The sequence below is a fragment of the Syngnathus floridae genome, chromosome 12 (genome assembly GCF_059516105.1).
Source record: "Syngnathus floridae isolate MCC-2025c chromosome 12, RoL_Sflo_1.0, whole genome shotgun sequence".
Classification (NCBI taxonomy): domain Eukaryota; kingdom Metazoa; phylum Chordata; class Actinopteri; order Syngnathiformes; family Syngnathidae; genus Syngnathus; species Syngnathus floridae.
In genome coordinates, this window is record NC_142424.1 from 6,986,089 (window position 1) to 7,003,704 (window position 17,616).

A 17,616-nucleotide genomic window follows, 5' to 3' on the forward strand; every position below is an offset into this window, starting at 1 on the left:
CCAATTTGTGACTTGACAAATGATCAATCTACATCTGCGAGGCAGCCACAGTTGCGTGAAGCGGCAGCACGGACAAATTTGGTGACAAATCGCTCAAACCTCGAACCACAGGAGGAATCTTCCGGTTCTTTTTATATACAAGCCCTGTAGACAATGCTGTATATGAGCTGCACAAACTCCATTGCTCCAGTTCAAGCCCCTTTGTTGTATGCAGAAGCTCCATTGTCACTCTGAGCCTCTTCTCGTCGTCTAGCCTTGATAGTCTTATGAATTGAATCTTGGTTGGTGTATAAAATCAATAGACAATAGATGCTGCATGGATGTAGTGCATCATCTCTGTATGCACTCTCTAATTGCCATTGTCAATATAAAATATATTCTGTAAACTCCATTCTGCCATTTAATCTCCATAGCCCATGAGGTCTATAGTCAATAAAATATTTACAAACTCCATAGTTGTTGTTGAAGTTCTATAGCTGCACTATAAGGGCCATAGTCCAGTCGCTGTATGAGCTCCCATGGTGCTCTTTAAAATCCATAGTCACTCTATAAACTTCACAGTCGCTGCAGACTTTGATCTTCATTTCTGATTGTCAGCTCCAAATAATGATAATGTTGAGTGTCTTTCATTCACAAGCACCGTTTTTTTTTAAGTAATAGACTTGAGGAACAAAAATAATTAAAGGCTGGCAATGTTTTTATTTCCCTCGTTGCCAGTTCCCTCACGGAGCAAATGAATTAGTTTTTTTTTCCTCTTTATTCCATGCTGTATTTTACAGCCTTTCTGGTGGCCAATTTATCTGCATAACAGTGAAAAAACATGCAGCCTTGGCACATCCATAGCGACTGATCTCATGCTGTCTCTGAAATCTTATTAATTAGTTTGCTTTATGACAGAGACGTTCCCCGCTTTAAGAAGCGTCTCATAAACTGCCTCTGTGCCGTTGCTGCTAATACGGGGGGGAACAATCATATAACGCTCCTCCTCGTTTTTGCAATAATTCAACCCACAGGTAAATTGGAATAACTGTGACCATTACTGAATTAGTTTGCTCTTTAAATTCGGCCATTGATCTTGGAACGGAGCTGATTGGTTGCTGACCAGATAGGGGAATTTAATTATCAAGTGTGCTGCTTGCTCAGCCACGTTTTGTGAAGGTCAGGGTGCCATCACAGCTCCCCCCCCAAGTAGCAGTCATGTCAAGAGACTGTGATGTGTGGTGGTGGGGGGATATGGAATCCAATCCAAATGAAGTTAGCCACGGCTAGTCCTCGATTTCTTCTGTTACTTCCCGGCAATTGCAAGTGGCAGACCATTACCACGCCTTTCCGCACATGGCTGAAAGCTGTGTGATCATCATTCTCGGAATTCAGATTTACATTGGGTTATTCCCTCAACTGGACCCCTGAGAGGTGATGCATCAAGGTTATTACCTCCATCGAGGGGACTCGTTTTTGTGTTTCGAAAGGCACTGTTCTGCCAAGCAGTACCATTGAGACTTTTCTCTGTCGACCAATTACTGGACGACGGTGTGTCCTTCAATCGAGTGTCCTTTTGATTTCAATGTGTGTGTGTCAGGAGGGGAGAATTCAATAGAAAACATCGATATATTAACTACTGGCAAGCAGTGATGAACGGTTGTAGCACTCCTGGGAAAGTTGGATGGCTAGATGGATGATATGTTTAAGAGCATCAGGAGATGATAATGTATGCATTTTTGGCTTTGGGGTCTCTTCAGGTTGATCCTTAATAAAGTTCGGTCAAGTTTTGTGTTTTTAGTGGGTCCACTCTGGAAAGCCCTTAAAATGGCGGATCATTTGGCCTGAAATGAGCCCTGATAATTATGGCGATCTGATGCAGTTTAAAAAATAGGCATAGCGAGTCGTGCAGCACCCCTGCCGTCTATCTGTCTTCAAAACACTTCAGTCTCCATTCATCTTTCTCGCGACTGGGATTCCGAATTCAGATACATAGAACAATCCTCTCGATTCTTATGAACTTTTTGGAAGTGAAGAGGGACGCTTTGAGGCGGGCACACAGGGGGAGAAGATGGGATTGACAAAGCGAGTGATGGGACCAGAATGGAAATTGAATCCCCTTGAATGAACCTGAATGACGGAGGAGGAGCCGGCGCATGAATAGGGCCGCTTTAAGACAGGCGATAGTGACAACAAGCCCTCCCTTGTCCTGTCTGCTTGATTTCCTGAAGCAGACATCCTCCCTCCTGTGTTTCTTATTCAACACGATCCACTCCTTAGAGCTTCCACTTTTTCTTCGCCGTCTCCCCTCGTCTTCGCTAATCCACTCTGGAAAAAGCTGTAATCTGCAAACAGCACAAGATGGCCATTATTTACGACATGCCGCCAGGCTGTTTTGTGAAACGCATATCAAATCTGGCCTCGGGATGTAAACGGAAGAGGAAAAACAACAGAAAACACGGAATCGATGGGTCAATATTTACAGCAGCGCGCTTGATTGACTCTGCTGCTTTATGTCCTCAAACACGCACTTTTCAAAGGTGAAAGGGAAGTACGTTGGAAACTTTGTAGGTGTACCTTTTTAATTTCTGTGTTTTTTGTTGATCATTAAGACAAAAGCTGAGGACGTGGAACCAATTATATTATATTATAATATTAAATATATATATATATATAAATAAAAAAAGTAAAAAAATAAAATGTGTGTGTATATATATATATATATATATATATATATATATATATATACACACATTTTATTTTTTTACTTTTTTATTTATATATATATATATATACTTTTTTTTTTTTTTTAAATACAGACGCACTCACGTAAATGCAGGTATAGCACCATCCTGCAGCCTCATTCTATTGTACTTTGATCTGTGTTTCGTAAATGTGCTTTTCAGTTCGATAGCCTTTATCTAGTTGTCCTGCAGGTCTGCGAATGATTTGGTCGTCCTTTGGATGGCATTGAAAAGCCCTTCCTACAATCTGACGACAGTCCTCAAAGGAGCAATGAAAGCACAATCCGGAAACCTATGTGGCATACTTAGTGCTGGATGTGTGCACTGCTTCTCTCTGTTAAAAATAATTGCCAGAGATTTCTATTTAATACTAAAAAAAAAAACTCCATGACTTTGTGTCATTATAAACAGCCATGCTCAAATTTTTTGGTTGCTCATTGCTAACATGACTATCTTATTGCTACCCTTGAAGAAGCCATGTTATATTCGTGCTGCTATTAGCTGAATCGGAATCCATTTTTCCTGGCAGTAAAGCAAAGTTTAAAGAGTCCCGCTGTCCAACTATCTGCAGAAAATGCAGCATTGGATGAACACCATTTCATGGCAGCGGGAGGTATAAAGATCTTAATGCGCCAACAGAATCGTGTCTTTGGAAATAGGACGGAGGGTTTATTCTCATCCTGTGACGATACAAATGTAAATGTACTCACGGCAGGAGGTTTGGGGATTCAAGAGGGAAATGACACGCTAGGTAGCTAAAATTTCAAACCCTCCGGGTGGACCACAGCACAGGTCACGAATCTGTCACCGCTTCCAGAATGCGTAGTAGTTTTGCGTATCACCAGTAGGCAACTGGTATGAGCTGTATAAATGAACATATTCACATTGCCGCATCAATTTACGTTTTTATCTCATTAGAAACGTGTATTACTCAAAAGTTGCCTTTTCAAGTCGCCTTATGTAAGCAAAGTTCCAGCACTAGTGTATTTGGTGACGTCAAATTCTTCCAATTGATAGCTCTGCTGTTTGGTCTCCAGGTTGTACTCGAAGATTCATGACTCATTATCAGTGATCATTCTTTTTTGGCAAGTCTAATCTCAATGGTCTCGTCATCACTTACTCTGCTCATTCTTTCAAAAGGTTCAGTGGGCGCTGAGAGCTGAGTTCACAGTTTTTATTCCGAGGTGATTACTTTTAGTTTGAGCTATATTTCGTGATACTGGTACTGGAACTGACACCTTTTTTTTTTTTAATATAACATTGGTCAATGAAGTAACACTGACTCGATTAAATACTCTCGCCATTCAGAATCAATGCAAAATATTTTTTTCTGTGGGGTATGTGAAGAATACTATTTTTACATTGCGGAAAACCAAATGTTGGGTTTTTACAAATATCTAAAAAATATTCCTATATTGATAGTATCAGTGTTTTTTTCTTTGATAATAAGAACATTTATTTTTAAACTTAGTTAGGAATATTATAGAGTCCTGTGCAAGACAATTTTATGTGCACCAGTGATATTCGTTAGGTATCGAGTTGTACATCATCTATTTAGTAGGAACAGATTAGCCTCATTACATTTAGTCTACTCTTTTACAATATTATTGTGTAATAAAGCATGAAATAGGAAAGATTTCACACAGTCATACTTGATAGCGCTCTGTCGACCATCCCTCCCTTGGCCAAGGGGCGCAGCTCTTTCAACGCAATTACAATTTTTTTTTGGTAATTCCTTTTATCGGTAACTAAGTGGCTTGATTTAACTTGCGAGAGAATATTAATGCAGGAATTCTCCACAAAGAGAAAGTGTAGCATTAAAATGTTCTGAGGAACAAGATTTTGTGAATATTGTTCTCATCTTGTCTTACTCACAGCTTGTAAGATTTGTAAATTATGAATTACATCGCAGTCTAGTTTGAACACACCAAGGAATTATCTCGTCTCCATTGTAGTCATGATTCTCTGAATCTGAATGTGCAAACCGTATGTTGTCATTATTTAGATTTATTTTTGAGTGAGTTGAGGATAATCCCCGAAGATCTTGCGCTAAATAATTCATAGAAACGTATTCATATTTACTATTATAATGACTTGTTGCTATGTTGCGAGCAATACAACAGTCATGGAGGCTGTCTTTAATTGTTTTCTTGCTGCTCAGTGAACATTTACTATCTTTTCTATAGGTACTCACAAATTTTGTAAAGATTTTCATTTTTTAAATGAAATGTATTCAAGTTTTTTAGCGTTTATTTTAATTTTTGCATTTAGTCGAAGGGCATTCATTTGTTTTGCCTCTTAGTAAACTCAAATTTCATGTTTGTTGGTAATTGTCTGGCCAACACTTGCGAGCATTTGCGCACGTGATGAATGTTAGTTTTTCGCCAGTATTTATTTATAATGACATTGGATCATTGTAGACCTCACCAAACGCTAATATCCTGAGGGACAGTGATTGTGATACACTGATTTATTTAATAAGTAACACGATTGGAAAACAGTCCTCGAGTCACATCATTGAAATGTTAGCTGCTAACACATTCTAGATTTTCTTTATGACAATATCTAATGCTGTTATGATTGAGTCTTTGTTTTGTGAAAACTGTCATCTGAAACTTGGTGCATACCAAAGCTTTTTTTAATCGGCACATCTTTGATGAGATGAATAAAAATGCAAATTTGAACCCAGAGTGAACCTAAACCAAAATGTAGCCAGACTAAAATTAATTATGCAACCTTTTATACCTTATCCAGACGGCAGTTTGTCGAAAAATTGAGGGCTGGTACTTGCTTGTGATGGATAACAGTAAAGTAAAGGGTATGTCTTGGGTGCTTTTTGGTTTGTTTCTCTTGTCCGGATGAGTTTTTTTTTTTTTTTGTCTCAATTCGTTCACCCCAACCTTCGCCACAATTCTAAACCCCCCGACATGCTAACTACTTAAATGCTAAACTGACACCACATCTGATAATACCATGTAATGAGTCATATCTGACAGACCTGAAGAGCACAAATGTGAAAGCACGCTTATTTTTTCTTTGTACTAGGACAATTAACCTCATATATAGCCAAAATTGTCATGTAATGACTGTCTTTCTCTTCACCCTCCTTTCCCCTTCTCCCCTTTCTTCTTCTCTCTCCCATCAGGTCTCCACATAATGGAGCGAGAATGAACAGAGAGCGGCTGAAAAAAAAGCATGAACTGGAGGTTTATTGAGGTCATCTGCTTCCTGTTTATATGGGACCATATAACAGTTCAGTCTTCCCGCCAGGACCCATTGGCTACTGAGCAACATGTTGCCAAGCAGTATGACTGGCTCATCTCCGACCGCGGACCGTTCCACCACTCACGCAGTTATCTGTCCTTTGTGGATAGATTCCGCCAAGGATTCACGACCAGATATAAAATTTATAGGTGAGTGTTCGCTGACACCGCGCACTATTTTCAGATGGCACTTGCAAAAAGCTGCATGTACATTTTTAACCTACTAACTATGCATTTTTTATCGTGGCGTGTTGTCGCGACTTATTAGATATTGATGAGGCTGATGCTTGCTTACTTTGAATGGGGGGGATGTTTTTTTCTGACAAGCAGAATAACAATCGCCAAGTAGCTGGACTTTACCACGCCGAAACACCCTCCATAAATAGAGGGCATTTATAGCTCTATTTTTATAGCCCTTAAGTCCAAAAACGCCTCGTAGCATTTCATTGCATCGCCTCTTATGCAAGCCACTCACACCCACAACCACTCGCCGGTGATGATGGCAAGGTGCAAAGCAGCTCGTCACAAGCTCTTAAGGGTTCCAAGTCTTGTACAAGGACACTTGGGCTGTGTTGCAGAGGCATAACTTTGGAATTACAAAACGGTCATGCTGACCTCCAAAGCCAACAGGCCCTTGTGAAAGCAACAACAGCTGCTTTGATTTATATATCGTGTTAATGATCAGAGACGCGCATTCACATCAACCAAATTACATTTTTTGAAGAATTTATTAATTTTTATAGAAAAAAAAAAGTTTCACCCTTTTTTTTTGGAGAATATCCCAAGTTAAATTTCCTCACACATTTAAAATATTTTTCAGAGTTTTAAGCAACACACATGTTGCAGAGTTCATCACTATGGAGGTATATCGGTATTCCAAAAATTATATACAATATATCCGAGTATAGTGTACAGTGAGAAGCATCCCGGGGAACCTGGCTTTCTTCATGCTGCCCAGGCCCCCTTAGAGTGCTTGCACCCACGAAGCCACAGGGTACCACCAGTTTCACTGACGGTCTTCTAAATTTTGAGAGCCAATGGAACGAAGAGACATTGGGAACTAACCAAAGCGAGGTGTCCATATCACCCCAGTACTTGTATTGCTTTGGCTATCAAAACAAAACTGTAACCATGTCATTTGGTTGAAACGGAATATATGAATTTGCAAATTTAAGTCCCATAATATGTGAAGATTCACTGACCTTTGTACGTATTTTCTTTTTGTCCCCTTAAATGCAGTGCATGTGCAACTTAAAAATTTCCTTGCATTCTCCTGCCACCTCTAAACTCAGAAGTGCAGAAATACCCAAATCATAAAACTCAAGTTAATCGCCATGTTGCTTTTGACTGTTCCCCTCCCGGGTTTGTTCTATTTCACTCCTCTTGGAAAGTCGCCACTTTGCTTGCCTGTTCCCCTTTGGGTTTTCGTAGCCCCGTTGTTGTCACATGTAACAGTAAACAATACATTTGCATAATACGTTTCTCGACTGGAGCAGGGATTGTTTCGGCGGGGATGCAATTCTCAGAGGTGAGACTTCTTAGCCGAGGTCCGGTGGATGCGGTGCAGCATGCTGCGTGGGTTTATTATAACGCAGGCTGTTTTTGCACGGAGGGAGACGCTGGGGGAAGTTGTTATGCCCCGGTATCGTCTTCCCCTCCTGGCAAACTATTTGTACCTTTAAATCTAGCCATCTAGACTTTCCTATTTACAAGACAATTACATGAAAAAAGGTTTGGTGTATTTTCTCATTTGGCAAAGCAATATATTATTTAATCTTTAGCTGTAAAAGTTCAGATGACTAATCGATCAAAGTAAAAAATCTGATGCTTTATAATTGGCTTTGAAAGTGAAGAGATGCTGTAGCGGAGTGCAAAACTCCACCAAGGATGTTACTGCAAACAAAAAATTGATTTCTTTACCATCATACACGTCCTTGCGTGTATGATGGTAAAGGTTGACAGTAGGACTGTACCATCAATGATTCTGAATAGGGGAAACAATTTATACTTTCTGCTCTCAGAAGGAGACATAAGATGATAGGGCCTTAATCAGCTTTAAGTCTAAAGAACTTAGAAATGAGATGGGAGAAAAATGTGGCTCACTTAATTCGTTTTTATTGCTATGTTACCTAGATGAGATAAAAACATGCAGTTGGCTTTGTCCTACGCTCCAATCCGCTGTTCCCCATACACTTGTAAGCGCAATGACTAAAGGCAAGCCACCAAGCCTCACGAGTCAGAAAGCTCAGGCCTCCCGCTGGTCATTATGGTAACCAAAGCCAAATTTACCATTAGGTTAGCAGTCCACGGAGCTAAAAGGACTTTAATCACTCGCATTGGAAAGACAAGATATTAGCTGTGTCTCACACACTGATGCACAGTGTGACTGCTGTCAGCATGCATACAACCACCATGGAGACAAATTGCAGTGAACACTCGAAACTGGCCGACCCACCAACACAAATTGACCGGTGACTCTGGTTGTGTGTTGGAGTAGCAGATCAGTGCATCTTCAAGCAGCGATGGGGAAGCAAACGAGCGACATCAGGTGCTGTAGTGTTTTGTCGGAATGAAGCCTCGACCACAACGCTCGCTCCTACCGCGCTCTCCTTTAAGCGCCAATGAGCACTGAATAGCTTTGTAAATTTCCCCGGAGACCTTGTCGGCCACGGCGATTTAGAGGTGGAAAGTGGTCGAATCAGATTTGCAGAGTGACAGAAAGCACACGTCCTATTTTTTTTTTTTCCCCCCTTCGTTTTCCCCCTTGGCGTCTCATATCGCAAAGGATTACCCTCGAGGAACAGTGCTTGGACAAAGCCAAATTGATCAGCGACAAACAAATCTGGCCCATCTCTAATAACATGGGCGCGGCGCCTAATACAGAAGATAAACACTGCTTAAGGAGGTGCCAGCCTCTTGTCTCGTTCTTTGAAAAGGTCAGTGGCTTTGGCTAGGGGGGAGCGAAGAGCCACAAGGCACCAATTATTCTCTCCCGCCGCACTTAAGAGTCTCAAAAAGTCCACGGCGACTTGTAATCATCAATGCTGTTGTAATCCTTAAGCTGCGGACCACATTCTGAGTTTGTTGCGGGTCATACGTGGTCCTGCAAGAGCATTTGATGTGGCTCACCAAAGACTCAACAATTATTATTATTATTATTATTATTATTATGAATGTTTGCTTATTGCCGTATTGTACAGCCAGCACAGCATTTTCTGACTCATTCATATAATTTAAACTATCAATGTAAGTACTTGTAGTATAGTTTGAAGTCTTTCCACGAGATCTGGGACTCCTGGAGTCTGAAAATCTAATAATAATAAACACAATTACAGCTGCAAAGATACTATACTAATAAAATACAGGCAAGTATTTTCATACTTTGCCATGACTTTTGACAAGCAGAAGACACTGTATCGATATTTGGCATGAAGCTTATTATAGAGCATGAAAATCCTAATAAAAATCATATAATAGCTTTAAACATGACTAGAGTTGCGTATGTGTAGGCAATTTTCATTCTATAATTTAGCGTAGCGATGATAAATACGATACAGAGGGATTTGCAAGCGTCTGAAAATGGTGCAGTAAAACATGCCTTGGCCCAATTTTCCATTTTAAATGTTTTTTTTGGTCTCAGTAGAATATAGTCCTCCTTCTTTACCGTGAAAACAATGTGCCTTTAAATAAAGTGAAAGATTGGTTGCTTTATTTGATATCAGATATCTTTTATACTTCTCCACAGGTCATTACGCCGCCCGCATACTTAGCAGATTGGACGGGAAACGCTTCAAAAAGAGCAATCAATCAAAAGGGTGCATTTTCATAAATATTTTTCATGTCGAAATAACATCTTCCAGCTCTCGTCTTTGATTACAGTACAATGCCGAATCGAGGCCTTCAGAATGCATTAATGGCCTCCGGATTTGCATTTATATTGGATTTTGGTGTGGGGCAAGCAAGAACCTGAGATAGAACAAACAAAGAGTATGAAACACATTGGTCGCTCATAATGGAGTACAAGAGAGAGAATGAGCGATGCTCGTCTGAGCAAAAACAGGCTGTTGCGATTGAACTGCTAACTGAATCAAGTCCTCATACGCTTGCAGTGTGGAGAACTTGGTATAAACAGAAACAATTCACATAGCTATTCATTAATAGTCGATATTGAGTTCTGTAAAATTCGGATTGTTCCATTTGTATATCTTATTATTGCATTTATGCTAAGATAATTGTAGTTTGATGGTTTAAAATCCCATTGTATGCTATCATTAAGCTAGTAGAGTTATTACTTGAAGTTAATGATAATCACAGGGATGCTGTTTGGAAAGCACTTTTCTGACAAATAAACCGCATGAAGCAAGAATACTTGGCCTCTCCTTTGGAGAACTGCTAGCGATCTTACAAATTAAACTGCATGTTCAGGGAAAGCTGAATCCTTGCAAATGTGCGGGGAAAGCAAAGCTGCCAATTTTACTGAAGGAAGAAATAAGTAGAAACAGCACAGTGATCCGAAAGCAGGATGAGGGGCAGACCAGATCTGAAAATTGATCTGAATGCTTTGTGTGAAGATTTGATTTAAAAAGGTGAAGGGTTAAAGATAAGATGAGAATTGGGAAATTGGGACCATGTCTTTATTTGAGCTGCAAAAGTTAAAGCCAGGAAAAATGAAGTGGTAATGTGACTTATGACCTCCTCAATTAAATTTTTTGAGTTGGAGATGATTTATATTTGTTTTAGGCCTACTTTAAATTTACAAGCAAAGAGGGAAAACGATTTTAGTCATCAATGCACTCTCAGATGTATTAAACAAGAGAAAAAGTCAAACGCACACGTGTCAAATTTCATAACAGAAGTCCCAATGCTTGTATGCTGCCCGAGTTGAGCCAACAGCGAGGCCACCAAAAACTCTTGTCAGTTATGCAGTTGTAGTTTGAACTTAACTGTATGTTGGGTTGAGCATTCATTTGACTTTTATTTGTTTGTACTATCAAAAGTCAAACATTTTGAAATAATAATAAATTGTTCAATCTCCACTTAGCTGCACTCAACATTGCAAACGATCGCATAAAATGATTTAATGAAGATGATGCTTAAAAATACCCCTTAAGCAACTCCTTTGCCGCAGACTTAATTACTGGATCACTATGACAATCAAAAACCTAAAGCCAGTGGCGACCAATTAGCATAAACCGTCGGTCATGGTGTTAAGCTGCCCATTTGCACATTGCTGGCTCTCCGGGTGAGTCACTGCCGGCGACTTTTATCGGCGTTGACGTGTCCCGAAGATGCACGTCCGCACCAATTGGCCTCTACTGGTTGTTTCCGTCCTTCTATGATGTGTGAACTATTTAAAGTTAGCCCCTGTGTCAAATAGTACCTGACCTTGAAACCTAATAACAGCTTTGGCCACTCTCAGAAGCAACAACTGAAATCAATTAATAAGTGGTATTAATTTTTTTTTTTAGTGCCCTTTTGTAAAGACTCTGTTAACACTTCATAAAATGTCATTTAGGGATAAAAAAAAAAGGGTGTTGTTTGCAAAAATCACTTTGTGGCAAATTGCGGAAATGGAGCATGTTTTTAGTGGAGCAAAATTTGCATTCCTGATGATTTTTGTCGTCTACTTCCAAACCCCATCACTTTTTTTTCTCTCTGCTTTCTTGTTCGTTGATTCTTTTGGATGCTGCCAAGGATATGCCTACCAAACTATTGCATTGGCCAGCACTGCCCATTCATTTCCATGCACTGCTTTGTATTGCCCACATAGACCATGGCTTCGGTGTATAGAAGGTGAGATCCATCTGTGGGTTTCAAAGTGCTCTCAAGGATAAAGGTCTTTCTGGGTGTTTGTATTCAAGGTTTGTTAGGTCTGAGTGCAAAAGTAAAATGAGCTTTTATGTTGCCTTTCGGTGAGCAGTGGTTTTCGCCTTGGAACTTTGCTTTAGATGACATTTTTGTCATTATTGTTGAGTCATGAATACTGACTTTGATTTGAGGCGAGAGAGACCTGCAGTTCTTAGATGTTGTCCAGAGTTTCTGGATAAGTCGGTGCTGTGCTGTTTGGGTGATTTCTATAGGAATGGCATTGCATGTATTTGAAATGGACTTCCTTCCTCTCGGCTTCTTGATCTCGTGACATATGCCGTTATACAAGCGCATTATGCATTGCGCTAACAGAACATTTCCTCGACATTGTTAATTATGCCTAATCAGTCCGCAGATGAGCCTTGAATGAATTATCCGGGCTTGTCATTTGCATATGAAAACTTCTCAAGCCTCACTATCGAATTTCAAGTTCTCTATCAAACCACAGTTTGTCCTTTTTTTTAATGTTTTTTTTTTTTTTTTCATGACTCACCGCAACAAGGTGCGCCATTCGTCTCGACTCGGCGTCTCGCGTTAGCCGGGATGAGCGGTTTGTAATTGGAAAGCTGATTTGATGGAGTTTGCAATTTTGCCAGGGCCATGTTTAATTCAGCAGGTGTACTACCATGGTAGCCGCAGGAGGGGAAAGCGACGGAGAGGTGACAGGAAGTCAGGATGGATGAAACAGAATAAGGAATAGAAGAACACAAAATAGAGCAAGGTGGGGGACTGGGGGAGGGGCATAGAAGGCCATTAGGGGATGCGACAGGAAGGTGAGCGGGGGGGGTGGTGGTACAGTAATGGACGGAGACATGAAAGCAGGTCTGCTGTGTTTAGTATCAAACAGATGAGCGCTGGCGGTGAGGTCACGCGTGTGAGCACGGATGGGCTTTGTGGACTCACCCACCCACACAAACACACACACAAAAACATTTTTTATTTTTTAATAACGCTGTCATCTCATCATTGCTTTGTTTTTAAGAACACATTAGCTGGCTTATATAACAAGTTGAGTCATTTTTGGACTCGCGTACATCTGACTATTTTTAAAAGTTGAAAGAGATAATGGCTGTTTTCAGATAAGAGGGTGAACTGCAGTCAGACAGTCATGATTAATATGAGAAATTTTGAAACAAGACATCCATCAATTACGGGTTAGCTAGACTCTTTCCCAGATGACTTTGGGTACAGCTTGGACCACTTGCACAGCCAATCGCAGGTCATTTAAATAGCCCTTAATACTCACATTCATACCTAAAGACAATTTAGATCTTCAATTAACCTGTCAGTAGTAAACCGACGGGAAAAACATGCAATTGGCGGGTGTTGGCGTCGCCCTTTTTACTTCTCGGGTGTGCGACCAACTGGCAAAAAAAAGTCTTTGGTGATACCATAGAAAAGAAGCCAGAAGTCCAAAGCAAAACTTTGGTCATAGTGCATGCAACATTTAAGGCATGTCAAGTTTACACAAGTATAAAAAGCCGACTATTTTTGACAACACAAAAGCCAGAGTAGTTTTGTGCAACATGGTGAAGCAGAATGTGGTTCATTAGGCAATATTTTTCTCTGTCCGCCTTGCTTCAAGTAACTGAAAAATTCAGTTTGTGATCACAAGGTGCAGACAACAGCTGTGCCTGCTGTCAGAAGATCTTGTGTCCTGCATCCCTTGCTCTATACAGTCTCTTTTGTCCTTATCTGCCATGCAATCCACACCACTTCCTTTTTGTGGGCAAAAAGCCCCAACTGTACGCTGACTAATCGTCAGCAACGAAAAGGGTTGGCTAATTAGCGATGAAACAGGGAAGGGAGGGGAGAAAGGAAGTGTCAGGGTTAAGTGGTGACTAATTCACCGCGTGGGTTGCTGCCAACCTCCCGTGAGACTATGGCAATCTCCACAAGAGCAACACAGCACTCGGAGGCGGGGACGTCGGTCTCGCCGCTGCCGTCATCTCATATTAGCCGCTTAATCTGTCTAATATAGTGAAAGAGCATCTGAAATGTACATGTAATAATATTTTTAAAAAACTGTCGCCCTGTCCCGTGTTAATGGCGTTTGCGTGTCGGGCGCTGACACTTTAATCTACAGCCGTATAAATTGCCCATTGAATTCTGCCATTCCGAGTTCACATTTCAATATTTAAATGCTATTTATGCCATTAGGAGTTTGGTAACTCCTTGTTTGAGGTTAATGTGACACTTTAAGTGATACGGTTCAGTGCGCGAAGGATGACCGAAAAAGAGCAGATACGGAAGAAGAGGCAGATTTAAGTAACAAATGTTTATTGAGTCTGTTGATGAATGGGCCCGAGTTGTCGAATTTGGACAGGGATGAGGTCGAGCGCGGCCAAGTTGTGGCCAACAAAAGGCGAGGTGAGCAAAGCAGACAAGCTGGTTGCAGTAACTCTAAAATGAGTAAACACAGAATTCGAAGTTACGTGCCTTTATGTACTGCAGTGTGCCGCTATAAGAAAACCTCACAGCAAGAATAAGAGGAAAAATGCTCCCCAGCTTCGGTAGGAGCCATGAATAGGCGATGTACCCACTGAGCAGAGAGAATGTATGCCTGTGAGTGTTGTCACATGCTTGGTTTGCATGTGTTAGCACTATAATATCTTTGACGTCTATAGCCGTGAATGGTAGTGAATGTGTTACTAAATAATTCACAATTATTTCTAAGAATCTCAATTCAGGCACTCCTGTTTGAGTTTGCATCTTCTCCCTTGCTTGCATGGATTTTCTTTAATTACCCAAACTTCTTTACACATTCCATTAAGACTGGAATGCTTGTCAAACTATGCCCTGTGATTGGCTGAGGACCAAAATCATTGGACGGTAACAGTATTTTGCACAGTATAGCTTATATTTCACATATATCTTCATTTATAATCTTGATTATTTATGTCTGCTGCATCTGACATACTCTCAATACACATGAATATGTATTTCGCACTAAACATGTTTTTAATTTTCCTTGCCATTTCATTTTCTAATAGGAATCGACCACCTAAGTGAACAAAAAGCTGGCTGTGCATCCGTCAGCCCAGCGTAGCAGCTGGTAAACTCATTCAGCTTGATCACACATGAAAGTAAGCGCTGTGTTTACAGCACCAAGCAGCCTGCCACGCTTTGTATTTCTAACATAAAGAAGATAGTATAACAATGTCCGACATTTTCACAGTTTTGCCGAGTGAGTCAGATGTTCTGTAGGAGGCTCAGAGTATAAACTTTTATTTTTTCTTTAACTGTTCGTGTAGGTTGCAGAGAATCAGAAACAAAGTAAACTGGTTTCATTAAACTGTAGCCAAAAAATGCTCAATATTTATAAGTGAGTCATTAGTAGGTTCTACACTTTTCAAACTTCAACTATATGCAATGGAACCATCAGATGTGTGTGTGTCCAGGTTGTTGGAAGGCTTCATACAATTTTTGCATGTAATTCCTTGACATGGGATTTTCTTATTGCAATCTACTTAAGTCTTAATTTCAATGTGTGTCATGAGAGCCGTGCTTGAATTTTTGAACTCAGAATAATGCTCAGGAAGATGAAATAAAAGCCTTGAAATTATGATTGTTTGACCAACAGTAGCGCTTAAATGTATCCCAGAATCATAGAGAAGGGCATAATGTGTATTTAGAGTCCGCTCTACAGCGACTTTGAGACCCCAAAATGTGTTTTTAATGTTCTGACGTTGGGCCCATTTATATTCATGAAGGCAGAGGTTGTAGGCAATTTAATGGGAATGTGTGTTAGAAGCAAAGACAAAATGTTGTCGACCTGCTGAGCCTCATAAAACCGTATTAAGGTCAAACTGGTCAAAGATGAATTTCTAGGGAGCCTCACACTTTGAGAAAGAAAGACAAAGCAACATCATTTTACATTTATACATATATATAGTATATGTATAATTTCTTAAGCTGAAAAGGACACACAGCCCAATATCTCACACAGCCCGATATCTCCCACAGCAGAGACCTGCTAAGTGACTCGAGCAAGATACGACATGTATCTCATTTTCAAAAATAGAACCTGTGAAGCAGCTGTGATATTGTGCATTTACAGCGACCATGTGTCCTTGATGACAATACAGACCTGACATGTAACAGCTGAAGTCCTATTAGAAAACATAATCACAGTAGCTAAACCATAGACACGACTGAAACACTATTTAAAAAAAAAACGTATATGAATACTGTCATTGTTCAATAAGATTCAAAACATTAATATATTGTACCCCAAAGTATGATATCATTTCAAACACATTGCTGATAAAAATAAATGACTTATTTGATTTGGGAAAGAAAAACAGCGAACAATATGCACCTTAAGTGTAAATGCACATCCACATGTGGAAAAGACTCTCCATTTATTTCCCTTACAACCCAGGCTAAACCTAGCTACTCCCTGAGATACAAAACTTATCTCTCAGTGGAGCTATATCACTTCAGGATACTTCTACTTTTCTGTTTAGACCGAATAATTCAGAAAAACTGTATTTCATCAACTAGCTGGGGATATGTTCCACCAAAAAATTCAAATAAGTGAATTCATGCAAAATGAACTGCGAATATGCAGGGGATTACTGAATGAGATTCCTTTCCCTTTGTCAGATATGAAAAAAAATATATACCAGTGATAATATGAATGGGATCGACATGAAATTTGTCAAAATCATTATGTTATACATCAGTTAGTCAGTTATGCCATTCATGCATTACTCTTGCAAATTACTCTGTCTTCCGGCACTATCCCTTATCATATGCTTAAGACTGGAATGAATGACTGAATGGATTGCTTTGATTCAATGAATTATCATCCCATAGCTTCATCACAACCGCCGAGCACACTCCTATGACTATTACCCCATCATGTTCCATTTTGGTAATCATGTCCCATTTGCTGACCTAATGGTTAAAAACAAGGATGTTTACGAGTCGTTCTGCACTAAATGCAGTTCATATAAGGAACAGAGGAGGAAGCCCAGTTAATTTGGTGAATGCTGATCATTTCTGGGAATTTTCTGCAATAGGAACACTAAAACAGTAGATGAGAAACTCATAAAAGTTCTTGTTTACGTCAAAACTAGGGAGCTATTTGCAACAGAGTGCTGCTTGCCTTACACTTGCACATTTGTATTTAATTATATGTAAATGGCTTTATTTCTGAAACTGGGCACAAAATCATTGAAAATATGGAAATAATTGTGTCTGAAACTGCCATCATATGTTAAAGATGATGCATTAGAATATGCATTAGTCACAGAAAAAATAACTCAAAGTAGTTGTAACGGGGGAGTCGGCAGGTTATACACTGAACTGTGTGCACGTGGCATATGGTCACGTCTCCAAACACAAACATTTTGCCATCTTCCACCACGTTAACAACACGGACCAATCCTCAGTGCGACTCTGCTTACCTTTTGGCTTTAACTCAATGTTAAAGATAGTGAATTCCAGCTTCGCTAACAAGTCAGGGATGAGGAAACTCAGTTGCAGGGGTGGTAATTATCTAAATTTCAGATACACATTTGAGAAAATAGTGAGCCAAGACAAAAATTATTTGTTCAATTTCATGATTGGTGGAAAGGCACACATGAAACCTCAGTTTACTGTAAATAGAAAAGGATAAAAAGTCACTCTTCCTTAATGTCCCCGAACGATGACACAGTTGTCACCATATAATATTCTATAAACATCTCAATTTAAAGTGCGTTATAAATAAAATCTGTCATTGAAATTCTTGGAGCATCGCTTCTTTGAACTTA

General features: G+C 39.9%; 1 protein-coding gene and 1 long non-coding RNA gene across 3 annotated transcripts in view; one reads left to right on the forward strand and one right to left on the reverse strand.

Annotated features, from left to right (window-relative positions):
- The window catches only part of brinp1 (BMP/retinoic acid inducible neural specific 1), a 119,988-nt gene that overhangs the window by 49,247 nt on the left and 53,125 nt on the right, over positions 1 to 17,616 (forward strand). Inside the window, exons 4-5 of one of the 2 annotated variants that reach the window (XM_088391190.1) lie at positions 5,869 to 5,929; positions 5,994 to 6,136. In XM_088391190.1, the coding sequence (XP_088247316.1) occupies positions 5,891 to 5,929; positions 5,994 to 6,136 (182 nt within the window). In that variant the 5' untranslated portion in view covers positions 5,869 to 5,890. Of the gene's footprint in view, positions 1 to 5,868; positions 6,137 to 17,616 lie in introns of both variants that reach the window. The other variant, XM_088391188.1, reaches the window with a different exon arrangement.
- Positions 1 to 17,616, reverse strand: part of LOC148389880 (uncharacterized) — a 42,242-nt gene that overhangs the window by 20,230 nt on the left and 4,396 nt on the right. Inside the window, exon 2 of the long non-coding RNA XR_015861560.1 lies at positions 17,269 to 17,360. This is a non-coding gene — a long non-coding RNA (uncharacterized LOC148389880). The remainder of the gene's footprint in view (positions 1 to 17,268; positions 17,361 to 17,616) is intronic.